A 14,933-nucleotide genomic window follows, 5' to 3' on the forward strand; every position below is an offset into this window, starting at 1 on the left:
AGTTTAGTTTGGGGTAGGCAGTTGAGGTAGAGGGGGGGCTTCCACATTAATTTGGGGGACATATCGTCTCTTTTGTTCACTAGTTGACCTGGGCAACACCTATGACGGGTGTAGAGGATTTTGTTGCTCTGAGGGGTCGTTGCGTTAAAGGTCCGCTCCTGAAGATTTCACCTGTGCCATTTGGTCTTCTTGGAACCGGTTTAAGAACTCTTTGCCCAGTCGAGTTGCCACATATCTGAGGGTAAGGTTACAACTGCCACTCAGGCTGCGGGATTGGCTGATGAGTATGTACTCATTCATAAGAGCTTGCCCGGTGAGCATGTGTTTCACAAAGGTGGTGGTGTGGAGTCCTCTGTTCGGTTTGGGGGTTTTCTAGGTAAGGGGGCCCCGGGGAAGTCTGAAATTACTGCTGTGAGGTGGACCACTGGAAGCAGGACACTAAGTTAGTGACACTAAAGTACCTGTTAAGATTTTGAGGGATACGGGTGCTCTCAACTCCTATGTTCAGGAGTCCGTTTTGTTGTTTTTCAGAAAAAGACTGATACAGGAGATACAATCCTTCTTCATGGAATGGGGTTAAGGGTGTTGCCAGTGCATAGGAGGCATTTAGATTGTGGCTTGGTGCCTATTGGTGTGAGACCAAAAAAATGATGAATAAAATATGAGTCCTTTGTGTCTAATGTGGTATCTACTCACTTTAGAGGAAAACAAATGTGCAATTGTGATGACTACTATTTTATTTCTAAATTGTGAAACATGGGGTATGCAGCCCACTGCACAGTAGTTAACATTGTGATGACATCACATACATTTATAAAAAAAAAAAAAAAAAAAAAAAAAGCTTTTCTTGGCTTGAGGAAATTTTACAAAATATAAAACCTACATTGTTAAAAAAAAAAAAAAATTGTCAGAACCAATACCCACAAGCCAATGGGTGACTGGACCGTAGGTAGGGGGACCTCTAGTGGCATTGAGGTCAAATGACAACACAGCAACTCCTGCATAGCTGATGGCAGAACAACAGCTGAGATGGAGATCTTATGTTTATATGTCTGCCAATTTTCACACGAGTGCATTTCTTTAGTTATTTTCCACTTAGTAGTTTGCACCATGACAATACATTCAGGAACCATCCCAGATGAGCAACCTCATTAATCCAACCTACAAAGTGTGTTCTCCTTCCCAAATGTCAGGCAAATTAGAAGTTTCATAACCCAGATACAGAATGGACCATATAAGCGCATTGACAAATGATTTAATACAAAACACTATCTTCAACATTTCCATTTCAAGAACATAACAGCAAACATAGGTTACGTTCTCAAAGTAAGGACTGGAAATTGTAAAATAGAAAAGCTATGAACTGAGCAGTTATTGGGTTAGAGCGTCTCTCAGCTCTCTGACGGTGGGGGTGCAGCCCTGCGCACAGCCCTGGACAGGGCTTGTTGGATGACCGGGTACAGTTTATAGCATCCCTCAATGCAGGTCCGCACCCCGGCTGTCAGAGTCTCTTCGGCCATTTCTCCATCCGACTGCAGCCCAGAAATCTGGTTCAGGCTGGGGAGGAAGGCGACGGTCAGACCGCCCTGGTTCTCGCCGCTGACTGAGCCGCAGCTGTTTTCCTCCGCGTAAGAAGGGTCGACCACGTAAGAGGCGCCATCCTGGTGTATGGAACAGCCGAGCACCAGATCGTACATTTCGATCCCTGCGTCCGCGAGGGCGAGAGAAGCGCACGTGACCGCGTGGGCCAGAACAGAACCGCTGTTCTCCAGAACCATCACGTTGACCTCGACCTGAGAGCGGGGGTATTTGTGGAGGCACACGGCTGGCTGCAGACTCTCGTGCAGCATCAGGGAGAGGTCCTTGTCCTGGCTCCCCTGAATCCAGGAGCCCCTCTCCGGGCAGGAGAATGGAGCGAAGCGCATGTCAGTAGTCAACCTGGATACACAGAGAAATACTATTATAATAAAGCTTTGTTGTCTTCATGTACTCTCTTCCTGTAGAACCCAGTCACAAACACCAGTGTCCACTTCAAATGCATAGTATAAGTAGGGATGCAGATGCTTGAGGGCAAACCTGGCTAAACTCAGTTGACAGACTTGCATGATTGAAAATGGCATATGTGAAAGCATTATTAGTGGTAACGCTGGTGGTTTATTTTATCTTTTGTACAACGTTGGAAATAAGTTCATATTTTAAGCACGAGTATTTAACTTCTGTTGAATACTTGAACCGACTATCTGAAGGTTGCTAATGTGAGCTAACGTCAACATTCAGCTAACATAAGCTGCTCCTCGTACAAAACCGAGTGTTACTGCTTATGAATTCAGGCAGAATGTGTAAGTCTCTAGATTAATAAAGCGAAATCAAATAAATACATGAATGAAATCCCTACATACCTTCCACATTTCATATCGGTCTCATCTTTCCGCTCCGTTTCTCTGGGGCCGTAAACGCAGCACATCAACTTGGTGTTCCCAGCCTCGATGTACGCGGAGCCTTTGGCCTGGCTCACCAGCCCGCACCGGACAAACACGGGCCGCACGTCCACTTGGTCCCGCTGACGACCGTCCGCTCTCGGGCCGCGCGAGGGAAGAACGGCCGCAGGTTTGCACAAAAACAGAGACGGGCTCTGAGACGCTTCTGGGCCGCGTACACGTTTGGTGTCAGTCGGCATGGCGCATGGAAGTTCGGTGCAAAATGAGCAGCGTCTGAACAAGTCCGGCACAAATCCTGTCCCCAGGAAACACAGCAAGTCGAATAAAGGTTCCGCTATTGCGTGGTAGTGAAGGGAACTACATCAGTGATAAAAACAAATATGATGTGCTGCTGCAATAACAATGAGTGATATTTCACTATCATTATTATGTCACAAAATCACAAATTATTACATAACTCTTGGTACATCTCATGGCGACTTGGCCAGAACCTAAACACCCAAACTAACGCTCTGAAACTATCATTGACAAGACATTTTAATGTAAATTTATATTTACAAACATGTGCACAACCATTTCTTTATTTTTATCAAGCGGATCAAACATATTTATTGACACCCTCATCAACACCGATGTCTGTTGCATTGCATCAGCCAAACCAAGGAAGTTTGTACCATTCATGAAGCGGGCTCGGCTGAGATTGACAGCAGGCTCGTCCAATAAAAACTTCACCTTCCAACGTACCGGTGCGGACGGGCCAATGGGCGGCTGCCATGGGCGTGTCAACTTTCCTTTTACGTCGAGCAGCGTGGGCTACAGCAGTGTGTCAGGGAGCAGTAACTGATTCATTCTGCGAGAATTGCGACCTCTGTGAGTATTATCCTTTGCTTAAAATGTTTAAAGTGTACCGTGACATTCGCTAAAGAAGATTTTCTGTTAGAGTTGTGGGCTGAAATCTGTCTCTACAGAGGGAGCCTGCTCTGGCTACCATTTCCTTTGCTAACGTCAGCTCGTCGAGCTAGTTCGCCTCTGCCAGATTACAACCGTCCGACGGTCAGATAATGCTGCATTACGGCTTTTGAATGAATGAATGAACACCGTCGAGAGGTTTATTTTGAAGCCTGGAGAGGGGGTGTGAATATTCACTCTGTAGATATAATTCACCATGACTTGCAGTATTTTGTGGCAACGATTTCTGAAGCACTTGTTTACAGCGGAGGTGCGAAGGTGACCTGGGGGAACTTATTTTAGTCAGCAGGAGGAAAGAAAATTAACCCTCTGAGACGTCATGTTACACCTGCGGATACAACTCATTTTAGTCATTTGTGGACCTCCCCAATGGAAAGTCACTGTTTTTGAGAAGCACGGAGCTGCTCGACTGACTGACGTGGAGTTTAACTCGTCAAGATGTTGGCTTCAGAACTTAAAACCCACCCGAGGTCTTTGTCAGTCACGTGATTACAGATGAGAATAATTGTGTTCATCCTTATTTGCATCCTTAAAAGTGCACGACTGTCCCTGTTGTCACTGTATTCTCCTGTTGTCAGTTATTGTATCCTGTTTGCTGTCCCTCCCATGTGTCCTTTGTTGGGTCTCATCTTCATCACAAGGAGCAATTATTTTCATTTATTTTTTTACAATACACCAACAGTCTGTTCTTCACAGAGACCAAAGTTTCCGTCCCATCACCCCAAGGTGTCCACTTTCCCTCGTTGCCAGCGGGGTGGTTTGGTAGTCCGGATGGGGACGGAGGCTGTTTCTGTCTGCTCGCTGGCCCCAGAGAGCCGACGGCATCGGCTGTGTGGTTTCCTTTGCTAACTTGTTTACGAATGAGTCCACTGATGGGAATGTGCTGCCTTTTAATTATAGACATCATTGGTATTGTAGCTATGGTGCTTGGTTATAAGACCAAAACAAAAACATGTTTAATTGAATTCAGATCCTTGAAATCCTTAATGGCTTTAGTTTTCGGTGACATGACCCCAGAATTGCTTCTTTACCGGCTGCTCCTATTGCTTTATGTTAACCCACATATTAAAGACACATATCGGTTTGTAACACACTATTAGGTAGTTGTAAGCAGATATAAGCGTTTAACTAATAGGCCAACTGCTTCTATGAGCTGCTGTTTAACTGTTGACAAATACTGTACAGATATAAAGACTTCAACATGTTCTCATCTGCGTACAACTAAATAATAGTTATAATAACTCTTCTGAAAAAGCAACTGAGAAATTACAATAATGTAATTAAGGTTCAGGGTCCCACAACAAGTGAACTGGACATGGAGCTGAATTGTACAGTATTCATTTTTGTGAATTTTTTGTTCAGACAGCTGATTCAGAATGGACTCCTCTTTGAGTGCAGCTGAAATCCGCGAGAAGTTCATCGACTTCTTCCGTCGCCATGAGCACAAGTACGTCCACTCGTCGGCCACCGTCCCGCTGGACGACCCCACGCTGCTTTTCGCCAACGCTGGCATGAACCAGGTAACCGAACACCCGTGCGCCTCTTTTTTCATACCTACCCACTGCTTTTTTTGCTGCAATTCCGAGATTCTCGACGGCTCACAAATTTGCTTTTTGTGCCGCGTCGTCTTAGTTCAAGCCCATCTTCCTCAACACCATCGACCCGTCCCACCCTATGGCCAGGCTGTTGCGTGCCACCAACACCCAAAAGTGTATCCGGGCAGGAGGCAAACACAACGACCTGGACGATGTGGGCAAAGACGTCTACCACCACACCTTCTTCGAGATGCTGGGGTCCTGGTCCTTTGGAGACTACTTTAAGGTACTACGCTGTCATACTTTTCAGCCACCGTACAGCAATGATATGACTGACATTGGCATTTTGAGGCAGATACCAATATTGATGTTTCATAACGATATAGGTGTTTTCTTTTCATATTTTTATTCAACACATAACTTACAGATCCCTTCAATTTTATTTCATTTATTTTTTTGTTAAAATGTACAGTTGGAAACTCTACTTATCACTACATTCAGTTTCTAAATGACCTCACACCTAGTTTTCTGTATCATGTGCAACAATACTGATTTATCTGCAATTAGCTAATATTGACTGATATATCAGTCTTGCAGACTTATTGGTCTAGCTCCACTTGCACCTTCTATCTGCTGCAGTGCCCTTCATTTTGACTTGAAGATAAAGCGGTAAGCTACAGATTTGCTTTTACTGTGGCCGAGTATGTGTGGAGAAACATGGTCTAATGTAGCTACAAGTTTATTTCTGCTGAGTCGATACAGGATTTTAGCCGTGGTAGGGAATTGTAAAGTTTTCAGTCACGTCAAGTTTCTTTTTCGCAGCAAAGATCCAAAAATGGTCTTTTCTGTGCCGTCGACATGGCTGATTCAACGAGGGGAAACCGTTAAAGAACTTGCTTCATGTGCAAGAATTGATTTTTAATCATGATTATCATATGAACCAGTTTTTTCACTTGTTGAACTTTTCTGTCTCGTTGTCCTCTCGCGTCTCGTCTCGTTCTTCCCTCTGCTCATTCGACCTCTTCCCACCTGCCCCTCCAGCACCTGGCCTGTAAGATGGCCTTGGAGCTGCTGACCCAGGAGTTCGGTATTTCCATAGAGCGTCTGTACGTCACCTACTTCGGGGGTCAACCCGACGCGGGTCTGGAGCCGGACCTGGAGTGCAAACAGATCTGGATCGACCTGGGGTGAGCCTAGCTTGTGAACTAGAGATGTGTCGATGTACGCACCAGATGAAGGCATTTGTACAGGTCCTAATTGTCACACAACTGCATTTTTTTACCAATTTAATTGAATCCCCCGCCCCCCCTCTCTCCCTGCTCGCTGTGTTCCTCTCAGGGTGGATGAGGCTCGCGTGCTGCCGGGCAGTATGAAGGACAACTTCTGGGAGATGGGGGACACCGGGCCCTGCGGCCCCTGCAGTGAGATCCACTACGACCGCATCGGAGGGAGGGACGCCGCTCACCTGGTGAACATGGACGATCCCAATGTCCTGGAGGTCTGGAACCTGGTGTTCATCCAGTTCAACAGGTAACGGAAGAAAAGAGACACACACACACACACACACACACACACACACACACACACAGAGACAGCCAATAATCAGAGTATCGGTAAATCTTCAATGCAATTCCTTGCAGAATGTCCACTGAAAATGCTAGTTTTTGCCACTGACGGGCTCAGATTGTTATAAGTGTCTGACAGCATTATGGTCAGAGGTTTTCTGGTCAAACTGGTGCAATGAATCACACATCAGCACCAAGATTACTTACAGTTGTTCTAAAATAAAACACCATTAGTTTTGATGTCTTGTGGGATAAATGTTGAATCCTTCTGCTTCATTGCATTTGCTTACACCTCCTGTCTAACGCCTCACGGCTGTCCGGTTCACAGCTATCCAGATCAGTGAGTTATATGAAGAGCGTTCAACTGATCATAAGCTTTGTGATCATAAACTACACCCAATCATAAATTTAGATCAGGTGTTGTTGGAATTTGGACACACCTTTGTTTTATTGTCATCTGTTTTGTACACTATGCAGAGCAACTACTGAATCATACGTACTCACCGTCTCTCCACACCTCTTCACAGTCCTTGCTATTGTATGTGCAGTACATGTTCAACAAATGAAGAAATCTGACCACTTGGCCGTGTAAACTAATCTGGTTTCTGAAAAGGTTTAAAATGTGTGACCCAGGAAAGAAATGGTGTCGGGATAAAAAGCAGAATAATTTCTCGTATCCAAAATAATTCAATGTTTGACGTGAACTGAACAAAACTGTATGATCCTCCCTTGTGAAAAAAACCAAGGCACTTTTGATGAGGCGGCCTCGTCAAAAGTGCTTACTCAGTGACTGTGTGTTTTTAACGCTTGCTTCTCGGTCCACCCTGCGCAGAGAGTCAGAGACCGAGCTGAAGCCCCTGCCCAAGAAGAGCATCGACACAGGGATGGGCCTGGAGCGCCTGGTGTCCGTGCTGCAGAACAAGATGTCCAACTATGACACTGACCTCTTCGTCCCGTACTTTGAAGCCATTCAGAAGGTACTGAAACGCACCCCAAGTGCAGCAACATCTCACCTGTCGGGTGTGTGAATGCTGAATTCAGCAGCACACACACTATTGTGATCCAGATTATTCAGATATGTACTTTTGAAAAATATTACGCTTTTTTAAAAACATTTTCTTACAATGGGAGACATTTTCAAATTCTCTTAAAGCTACCTCGAAATGCTCGAAAGGCCTTGCACTATTTAAGTACAAGTCAGCTTTTTGATATCTTTTTAGTATAGGGCTGCTGAGAGTGGGTGACATCACAGCTAGAGTGCAGAGAATCTTTTTAAATCTTGAGAGACGCTGTTGGTCACAGACGTATTACTACAGAAGCAAACAGACTTACACATTTGGTCACACAAGCCTGAAAGTAACAGGAACTCCAAGCAAACGCCCCACAGGCACTCGTGTTTACACTGACCAACAATAACCCAAACAGTAGCATATTTCTAACCTGCTCCCATTGTTTTGACACTACACAAACAATGTGTGTTCATCAGTGGGGCCTAACTCTCCAGGAGAGTTGTGTTTTTGCTTGCTGCTGGACAGACAGAGTTGTTGTGTTTTGTTTCAGGGTACAGGTGCTCGACCGTACACCGGTAAAGTGGGCGCCGAGGATTGTGACGGTATTGACATGGCCTACCGCGTGCTGGCCGACCACGCCCGCACCATCACCATCGCCCTATCAGACGGCGGCCGGCCTGACAACACAGGAAGAGGGTGAGACATTGGAGTGTCCTGTAGTTTGTGATTACAGATGATATATTTCAAGACAGCGTGGCTTTGAACGCAGCATTTTTTTTCACACCTCATTGTGATGTTTCGCTGTTTCCGTCATGCTCAGCTACGTGTTGCGGAGGATCCTGCGTCGCGCCGTCCGTTACTCTCACGAGAAGCTGGGAGCTCAGAGAGGCTTTTTTGCCACTCTGGTGGATGTGGTGGTCGATTCCCTGGTGAGAACAACTTTTTTTTTTTTTTTTTTTTTTTTTTTATTATCTGGTAATGGCCTCAGCAAGTGTTTTCTCATTTAATGAACTGTTAAAGTGGACAAAGGGTTAGCACTGATATGTCTCCTGGCACTACTTGTATATAAAATGATACCCACCAACTCTATGCGTTATAGCAGCACAATTGTCAGGACTGAGGTGACCCACTCTCTACGTTCCCTCTTTTAACGTGTCCCCATCTTCTTTCACTCTCACACCTCCAGGGCAATGCCTTCCCGGAGCTGAAGAAAGACCCAGAAGTGGTGAAGGACATCATTAACGAGGAGGAGGAGCAGTTCCTCAAAACCCTCAGCAGAGGGCGCCGTATCCTTGATAGGAAGATCATGAGTCTGGGAGACAGCAAGACCATTCCAGGTGAGAGGCAGGTGAAGGGAAGCTTTGCCGCTTGCATGTGCACACGTGGAAAGAGTTCAGGTTTGCTGTTGGATATCATGTGTTGGAAGGGTTTTAAAACATTTCATCTTAACATGTTTTGTTTTCTAAAAGTCATGTGACTCCTCACCACCCTTATCTCTTTGCTCTTTGATCCCTGGTTTTCTGTTTGACTCGAGGAGTCTTTGAGCATTACTGCTTCAGACAGACATATCAAGCAGCTTTTTTTTTTCACCCCCTCTCTGCGTCCAGGTGACACAGCATGGCTGTTGTATGACACATACGGCTTCCCCCTGGACCTGACCTCCCTCATCGCAGAGGAGAAAGGCATGGCGGTGGACATCGCTGCCTTCGAGGAGGAGAAGAAGGCTGCACAGGTGAGGAGATGGAGGGAGAGGGGAAGGAAACTTTCTTACTGTTTGAATTGTTGTCCTTGACTGCTCTGCGAGGGGAAACTCCACTGAGCAGTGTTTTGTTTCCACTCCCGTGGGAACACCATTTTACCTTGTGTCAGCGTTCTCCAGTATCGCACTGTAAGTCAGAATCAGCAGCTGTGCACCTGCTGTTTTTAAATAAACCCTCTCTTACTGGACAGCGCTGTGATAAGCTGTTGTTGTCCGATTTATTTTTTGGGGGAACTGTATCCTATGACTGCTGTACAACACATCAATGAACTAACTGTCTTGATACATACTGGCACTAAAGAAAACCACTATCAGTTGCTTTATTTATGCAGTAATATTGTCAGTTTGTCAATGAATGTGTCATTAATTAAGAGGTTTCTAAGTCCACTAAGCTGGGCATGTGTTCCCGTGTAGTTAAAGTCCCAGGGCAAGGGCGCAGGAGACGTGGACCACATCATGTTGGACATCTACGCCATCGAGGAGCTGAGGAACAAGAACACACCCGCCACAGACGACTCCTCCAAATACAAATACACCTCCGAGGAAACCGGCAACTACAGTCAGTGATCCGCACGCTCACCATGCAGACTTTTCAGTCCACCTGATGCGGCTGTGTTTTCAGGACATCCGTGCACTAACCCCCCCCGCCCCCCCGCGTGTCTATAGAGTTTGAGCAGCCCTCGGCCACGGTGCAGGCCCTGCGTTGCGACCGCGCCTTCTGCGACAGCGTGACCACGGGTCAGGAGTGCGGCGTGCTGCTCGACCAGACGTCCTTCTACGCCGAGCAGGGCGGGCAGACATTCGACGAGGGCTACATGGTTCGAGAGGACGACAGCACGGGGGACGTAAGTGAAACGCAAATCAAGGAAACTATGACAAAAAGTGGAGACGGGTGCTTCTCGGCACGAGCTCCGCTGATGCTGGTTTGAGAGTGTTTTTGTAAAAGCATCATCAGGCAGGAGGTGTTAAAAAGAGTCAGAGTATTTTACCAAACGACACAGTGGTCAAATACCCAGGTTTGTGCTGAATTTGTTGACTTGAGAGATGACACCATCACTTAGTTGGTGTTAAACATAAGAGAAAAAAGTCCCTCTGTTACATGAGAATAATTGATTTTCTTTTATCTATTGTCCTTTTTGAAGTTAAAAAAGAAAATGCTCGAACAAAATACACACAACACACCAGAGTTCTGACTAAACTTTCTCAGAACAACAACCTGTCCATTCATTCCGTCTCCCCGTCTTTCTTCCCCGTCAAAGCAGCGGATGGAGTTCACGGTGAAGAACACGCAGGTTCGAGGAGGTTACGTTCTTCACCTGGGGACGGTCTATGGCGTTCTGAAGGTTGGAGACCGCGTTACATTACGCGTAGATGAGGTGAGAACACGTGCAGTCTACGTCTTAACCATAGAATCAAGTTACATACATGATATTGAAAATCAGTTTCTGACCTCTTCCCTCCGCTCGGTCTGTTTTTATTGCCTCTGGGTGAAGCTGTGATTGAATCTAAGTATCTGGTCACATCGTCTTTCCAGGCTCGTCGCAGGCCCATCATGAGCAACCACACCGCCACGCACATCTTGAACTTCGCCCTGCGGGGGGTTTTGGGGGAGGCAGACCAGAGGGGCTCCCTGGTGGCCCCCGACCGCCTGCGGTTTGACTTCACTGCTAAAGGTGCCCTGAGCACGGGGGAGGTCCGCCGCACTGAGGAGATCGCTTGTGCCATGATAAAAGAAGCAAAGGTCAGCGGGAGAATAAGCATGAAACACCAACAGATTGTAGTTCCTTTAAAAGGGAATATGTGGCCTTCTTTTAAGATACTGATTTTGATGGAGGTGGCGACGCTAGCTCAAGGTTTTGTATGAAGAGGAAATCAAATATTCCTGATTAAAGTTTCACACTTGCCTTTAATGCATATTAATATTGACTCCATTCAAACCATCAGCTGACGGTGTTTTCCCTCCCGCGCTTTGCTCTCTCCAGCCGGTGTACGCCATGGACGCCCCGCTAGCAAAGGCCAAGGCCATTCAGGGCTTGCGCGCCGTGTTTGATGAGACCTACCCCGACCCCGTCCGAGTCGTGTCCATCGGCATCCCCGTCGAGGAGCTGCTGGAGAAGCCCGAGAGCACCGCTGGTTCTCTCACCTCCATCGAGTTTTGCGGGGGAACGTGAGTGTCGATGCTTTGTTCCATTTTTCATGTCCGCTGACTTGCGACGAGGAATGCAAACCAGCACCGTAGTCCGCTTAACTGAATAAAGTTAAATTAAGCGTGAAAACAATTAATTTAAAGAATGTGTTTCGAACTCGTCATCAAGTTTAAGAATGTAGCATTTTTAATCCCGAATGTCAGATGCCAGATAAGGAGTTGGTTTGCATATAAAGTTTTATTTTTTTTAAAGAGAACAAATTTTGCCACATACACGGTGTACATTTGTTCATACATGTGGGAAGTTAAACAGTGAAATGTCTACATAGCTTAAGCAAAAACTAAATTTAACAATGTTTCTCTAACTGTAATTTAAGAGTTCCTCCTTGATGAGCTGTAATTCTATTGTGTTGGAGAATAAGGCGTAGCAAAGCAGAACAAGTGCCGTGTTCACATAAAGTAGGAGAACCAAAGCACACGGCAGGAAGAAACGTTTGAACCCGAGAGCATTTTAGTTTCATGAGCTCCTGTTTTTGATTGTGTGTTTGCCATGAAGCGAACGCAAGGGTCGCTGGTAATCACAGGTCATGTTCCCACATCAACCCGAAGATGTAGAGTCGTCTCGGAATCAATGTCTGCATCTGCACCAAGCCAACAGTTTTCCGAAGTGTCAGACCTGCCCAGTGTCGGTGTGTAAAGTGGAAACCGTGATTTGGATTTGTGAGTCTTTCCGGTGAAGCGTCCGTGTGCCGATGAGGCCCAGGACATGTTAGTACAGCTCCGATCAGCGATCAGCCTCGCTCTGCTGACTTTTACAGTGTCCGCTCCGGGCTGTAAAATCCACCCGAAAGACAAGACACCCCAGCTCTCGCATAGATTATTGCAAGACTTTCCATTTGATTTGATTGCCGTCTGCGTCAAAAGTGATTTCCAAGCTGTATTTCATGTGCATAGGTGTTGAAACTGACCCTTGTGTGCGCATTGAGGTGGTTCTGATTCAAGCTCTGGAGGAGACGTTTGCACTAAGCTTGCTCATGCCGCTTCAGGTTTTAAAATATTCCACTTTAGTGAACTCTTGTTGTGCCTCCCAATGTCGCCTTTGATGTCGTTTTAATCCGCAGCCACTTTAAAGAACACTTTGTTCCTGCTGCTGCTGTTCTGTAATGTTTTCTCTCCTCCTCCTCCTCCATAGTTGTGCAACATTTTTGGTAATGTGCTGTTGGTTTCTGTTATGCGCAGCCATCTGCAGAACTCGGGTCACGCCGCGCCGTTTGTCATCGTCTCAGAGGAGGCCATCGCTAAGGGCATCCGCCGCATTGTTGCTGTGACAGGAACAGAGGCCCAGAAGGTCAGCACTAACACACACACACACACACACTCATGCGCTTGCTGCCAGCATCATGCTCATCCCCAGAAAAGAGTTTACCTAACATTTTGAAGAAACTACATTTTATACAGCGCATGTTTCCATCAAAAAGGAAATGAAAATAACTTGTTGCGGTGTGTCGATGGTCAAATAGTCGCAATGATTTTCTTTCCACTCGCAACAGAAAACCGAACTAAGTGAAAATGTGTCTCAGACTGAGGGACGACATGTCGAAAAAAGGCAGTGATGAAACTTTAGTGAAGCTTGTTTCTCGTGTCTCATTCACATTCATCAGGCCCAGAGGAAAGCCGATTCCCTGCTCCAGGCTTTGTCCGGGCTGGGAGACAAGGTGAAGCAGCAGACGGCCCCGAACAAGGACGTTCAGAAAGACATCGCCGACATGACGGAGGTAAATGGCTTTTTTTTTCTTATTTTGTGCTTCAAAGAACATCCCAATAGAACGACCCTGTGCTGTGGTGCCAACATGTCCGTCCTCCCTGCAGTTGATCGGCACAGCAGTGATCTCCCAGTGGAAGAAGGACGAGATGAGGGAATCCCTAAAGGGCCTGAAGAAGACCATGGACGACTTGGACCGCAACTACAAGGCGGACATCCAGAAGAGAGTCCTGGAGAAGACCAAGGAGGTGATAGAGAGCAGCCCGAACCAAGCGCTGCTTGTCATGGAGATGGAGACCGGAGCCTCAGCTAAGGTGAGAGTCGAGATGGTGTTGAAAGAGGGACTGAAATGATGCATTTGCATTTTTTGTGTTCTCTGAATTGACCCTACATGCTCATATAAGCGGAGATTTATAATCCCAAGACTTCATCAGCATCCCATACAAAACTACATGAAGAGTACAAACCGCATAAAATCTAGTTTCTCTGCAGTATTGCACATTTTCCCAGCCAGTCTCATTCTTTATCATATTGTGCTATCTGACCGTGACACACCCATAGTGCTAATTAGGAGACTACTTCTTCCCTCACTGTGTCTACACTTTCCCTCCTTCTCGCTCACTTGTTTTTCTCCTTATCCTCCCTCAGGCTCTCAACGAGTCACTGAAGCTGCTGAAGTCGCAGTCTCCTCAGACCGCTGCCATGCTCTTCACCATAGACCCCGACGCCGGCAAGATCACCTGCCTGTGTCAAGTCCCACAGGTAACACGGTCATTCATTCAGTCAAACTGTGCACCGGCAGCAATTCCGCACCACATTTTATCAACAGATTTAAACCCTGATTGCTCTTCCTCTCCTCAGGATGTGGCCAAGCGAGGTCTGAAGGCCAGCGAGTGGGTTCAGGAGCTGTGCCCCCTGCTGGACGGCAAGGGAGGCGGCAAGGACATGTCGGCCCAGGCCACGGGCAAGAACATTCAGTGCCTGCAGGAGGCGCTGCAGATGGCCAACCAGTTTGCACAGCTTAAACTGGGGGAGAACTAAGAGTAGAGAGAGGAGGAGGACAACAACAAAAACATAGGTTCGGTCTTAATTGAGTTAGAAATCATCCCTTTTTCCTTTCTCCTCTACTCTTTTCTTCTCCCCTTGGGTCACAAAATATTAGAAAAACAAAGCTCCCGGGTTTCTTGCTCACTATGTTGACGGATGACACTCTGCCAGCAGTAACCGAGTCACTCATTCATTTATTAACACTCTGTATAAATCGAGATCCTCTGATGCAGTTAAGTGAAAGAGGGCAGCCGATCATTCGAGAAATCTTACTTCTGTGCGTCCACTGCACTGTTGCACGCTTGTGAGGGAGGGAAACAGATGTGCTTTTGGTCGATTTTAGCCTCCGGCCAGGACTGCACCGCTCAGATGAAGCGACTAAAACGAATGGCTCCGTCCAGAGTGAGCAAAAGCCAGAGTTCTCTCCTGTGATTGGTTGCACTAGCTGTATCTTGCTTTTCAAATAACAAGCCATTATCTGACATGTTAGAAGTCAACGGGTTTAATTTAGTAAATAAATAATTCATTAAACTGTATAAAATTATCATGAACGTGTCCAATAATTAATGTGTGACTTCATTTGCTGACTTTTAATATCGATTGAATGCAGGATGTTGTCTGTTATCATTGTAGCTGTTCCATGTCAGATGTGTCACGTTATGAGGATGGAATAAATACGACTGCTGTCTACTTTGCTTCTTT

The 14,933-nt window shown here is 46.3% G+C and overlaps 2 protein-coding genes across 4 annotated transcripts; one reads left to right on the forward strand and one right to left on the reverse strand.

Annotated features, from left to right (window-relative positions):
- Nucleotides 1-448: 448 nt before the first annotated feature.
- exosc6 (exosome component 6) lies at nt 449-2,727 on the reverse strand. The gene is made up of 2 exons (XM_031874395.1): nt 2,400-2,727; nt 449-1,938 (listed from the first exon to the last, which is right to left on the reverse strand). Exons 1-2 carry the CDS (start codon nt 2,675-2,677, stop codon nt 1,392-1,394), a joined length of 825 nt encoding a protein of 274 aa, XP_031730255.1. The 5' UTR covers nt 2,678-2,727; the 3' UTR covers nt 449-1,391.
- A 487-nt stretch (nt 2,728-3,214) lies between these two features.
- On the forward strand, nt 3,215-14,921 carry aars1 (alanyl-tRNA synthetase 1). 3 transcript variants are annotated; one of them, XM_031874334.1, is made up of 20 exons: nt 3,215-3,308; nt 4,770-4,927; nt 5,040-5,228; nt 5,984-6,129; nt 6,281-6,472; nt 7,340-7,484; nt 8,068-8,213; nt 8,338-8,446; nt 8,704-8,854; nt 9,125-9,249; nt 9,691-9,835; nt 9,943-10,121; nt 10,536-10,652; nt 10,811-11,017; nt 11,259-11,443; nt 12,662-12,770; nt 13,084-13,197; nt 13,292-13,498; nt 13,833-13,946; nt 14,046-14,921. In XM_031874334.1, exons 2-20 carry the CDS (start codon nt 4,784-4,786, stop codon nt 14,223-14,225), a joined length of 2,904 nt encoding a protein of 967 aa, XP_031730194.1. In that variant the 5' UTR covers nt 3,215-3,308; nt 4,770-4,783; the 3' UTR covers nt 14,226-14,921. The 3 variants fall into 3 exon arrangements, with proteins under 3 accessions (XP_031730194.1, XP_031730196.1, XP_031730195.1); XM_031874336.1 differs by having other exon boundaries at nt 10,539-10,652; XM_031874335.1 differs by having other exon boundaries at nt 3,225-3,308; nt 4,774-4,927.
- The last annotated feature ends 12 nt before the right edge of the window (nt 14,922-14,933 follow it).

This window comes from Anarrhichthys ocellatus, unplaced genomic scaffold (assembly GCF_004355925.1).
Source record: "Anarrhichthys ocellatus isolate YVR2014 unplaced genomic scaffold, GSC_Weel_1.0 scaffold80, whole genome shotgun sequence".
Classification (NCBI taxonomy): Eukaryota; Metazoa; Chordata; class Actinopteri; order Perciformes; family Anarhichadidae; genus Anarrhichthys; species Anarrhichthys ocellatus.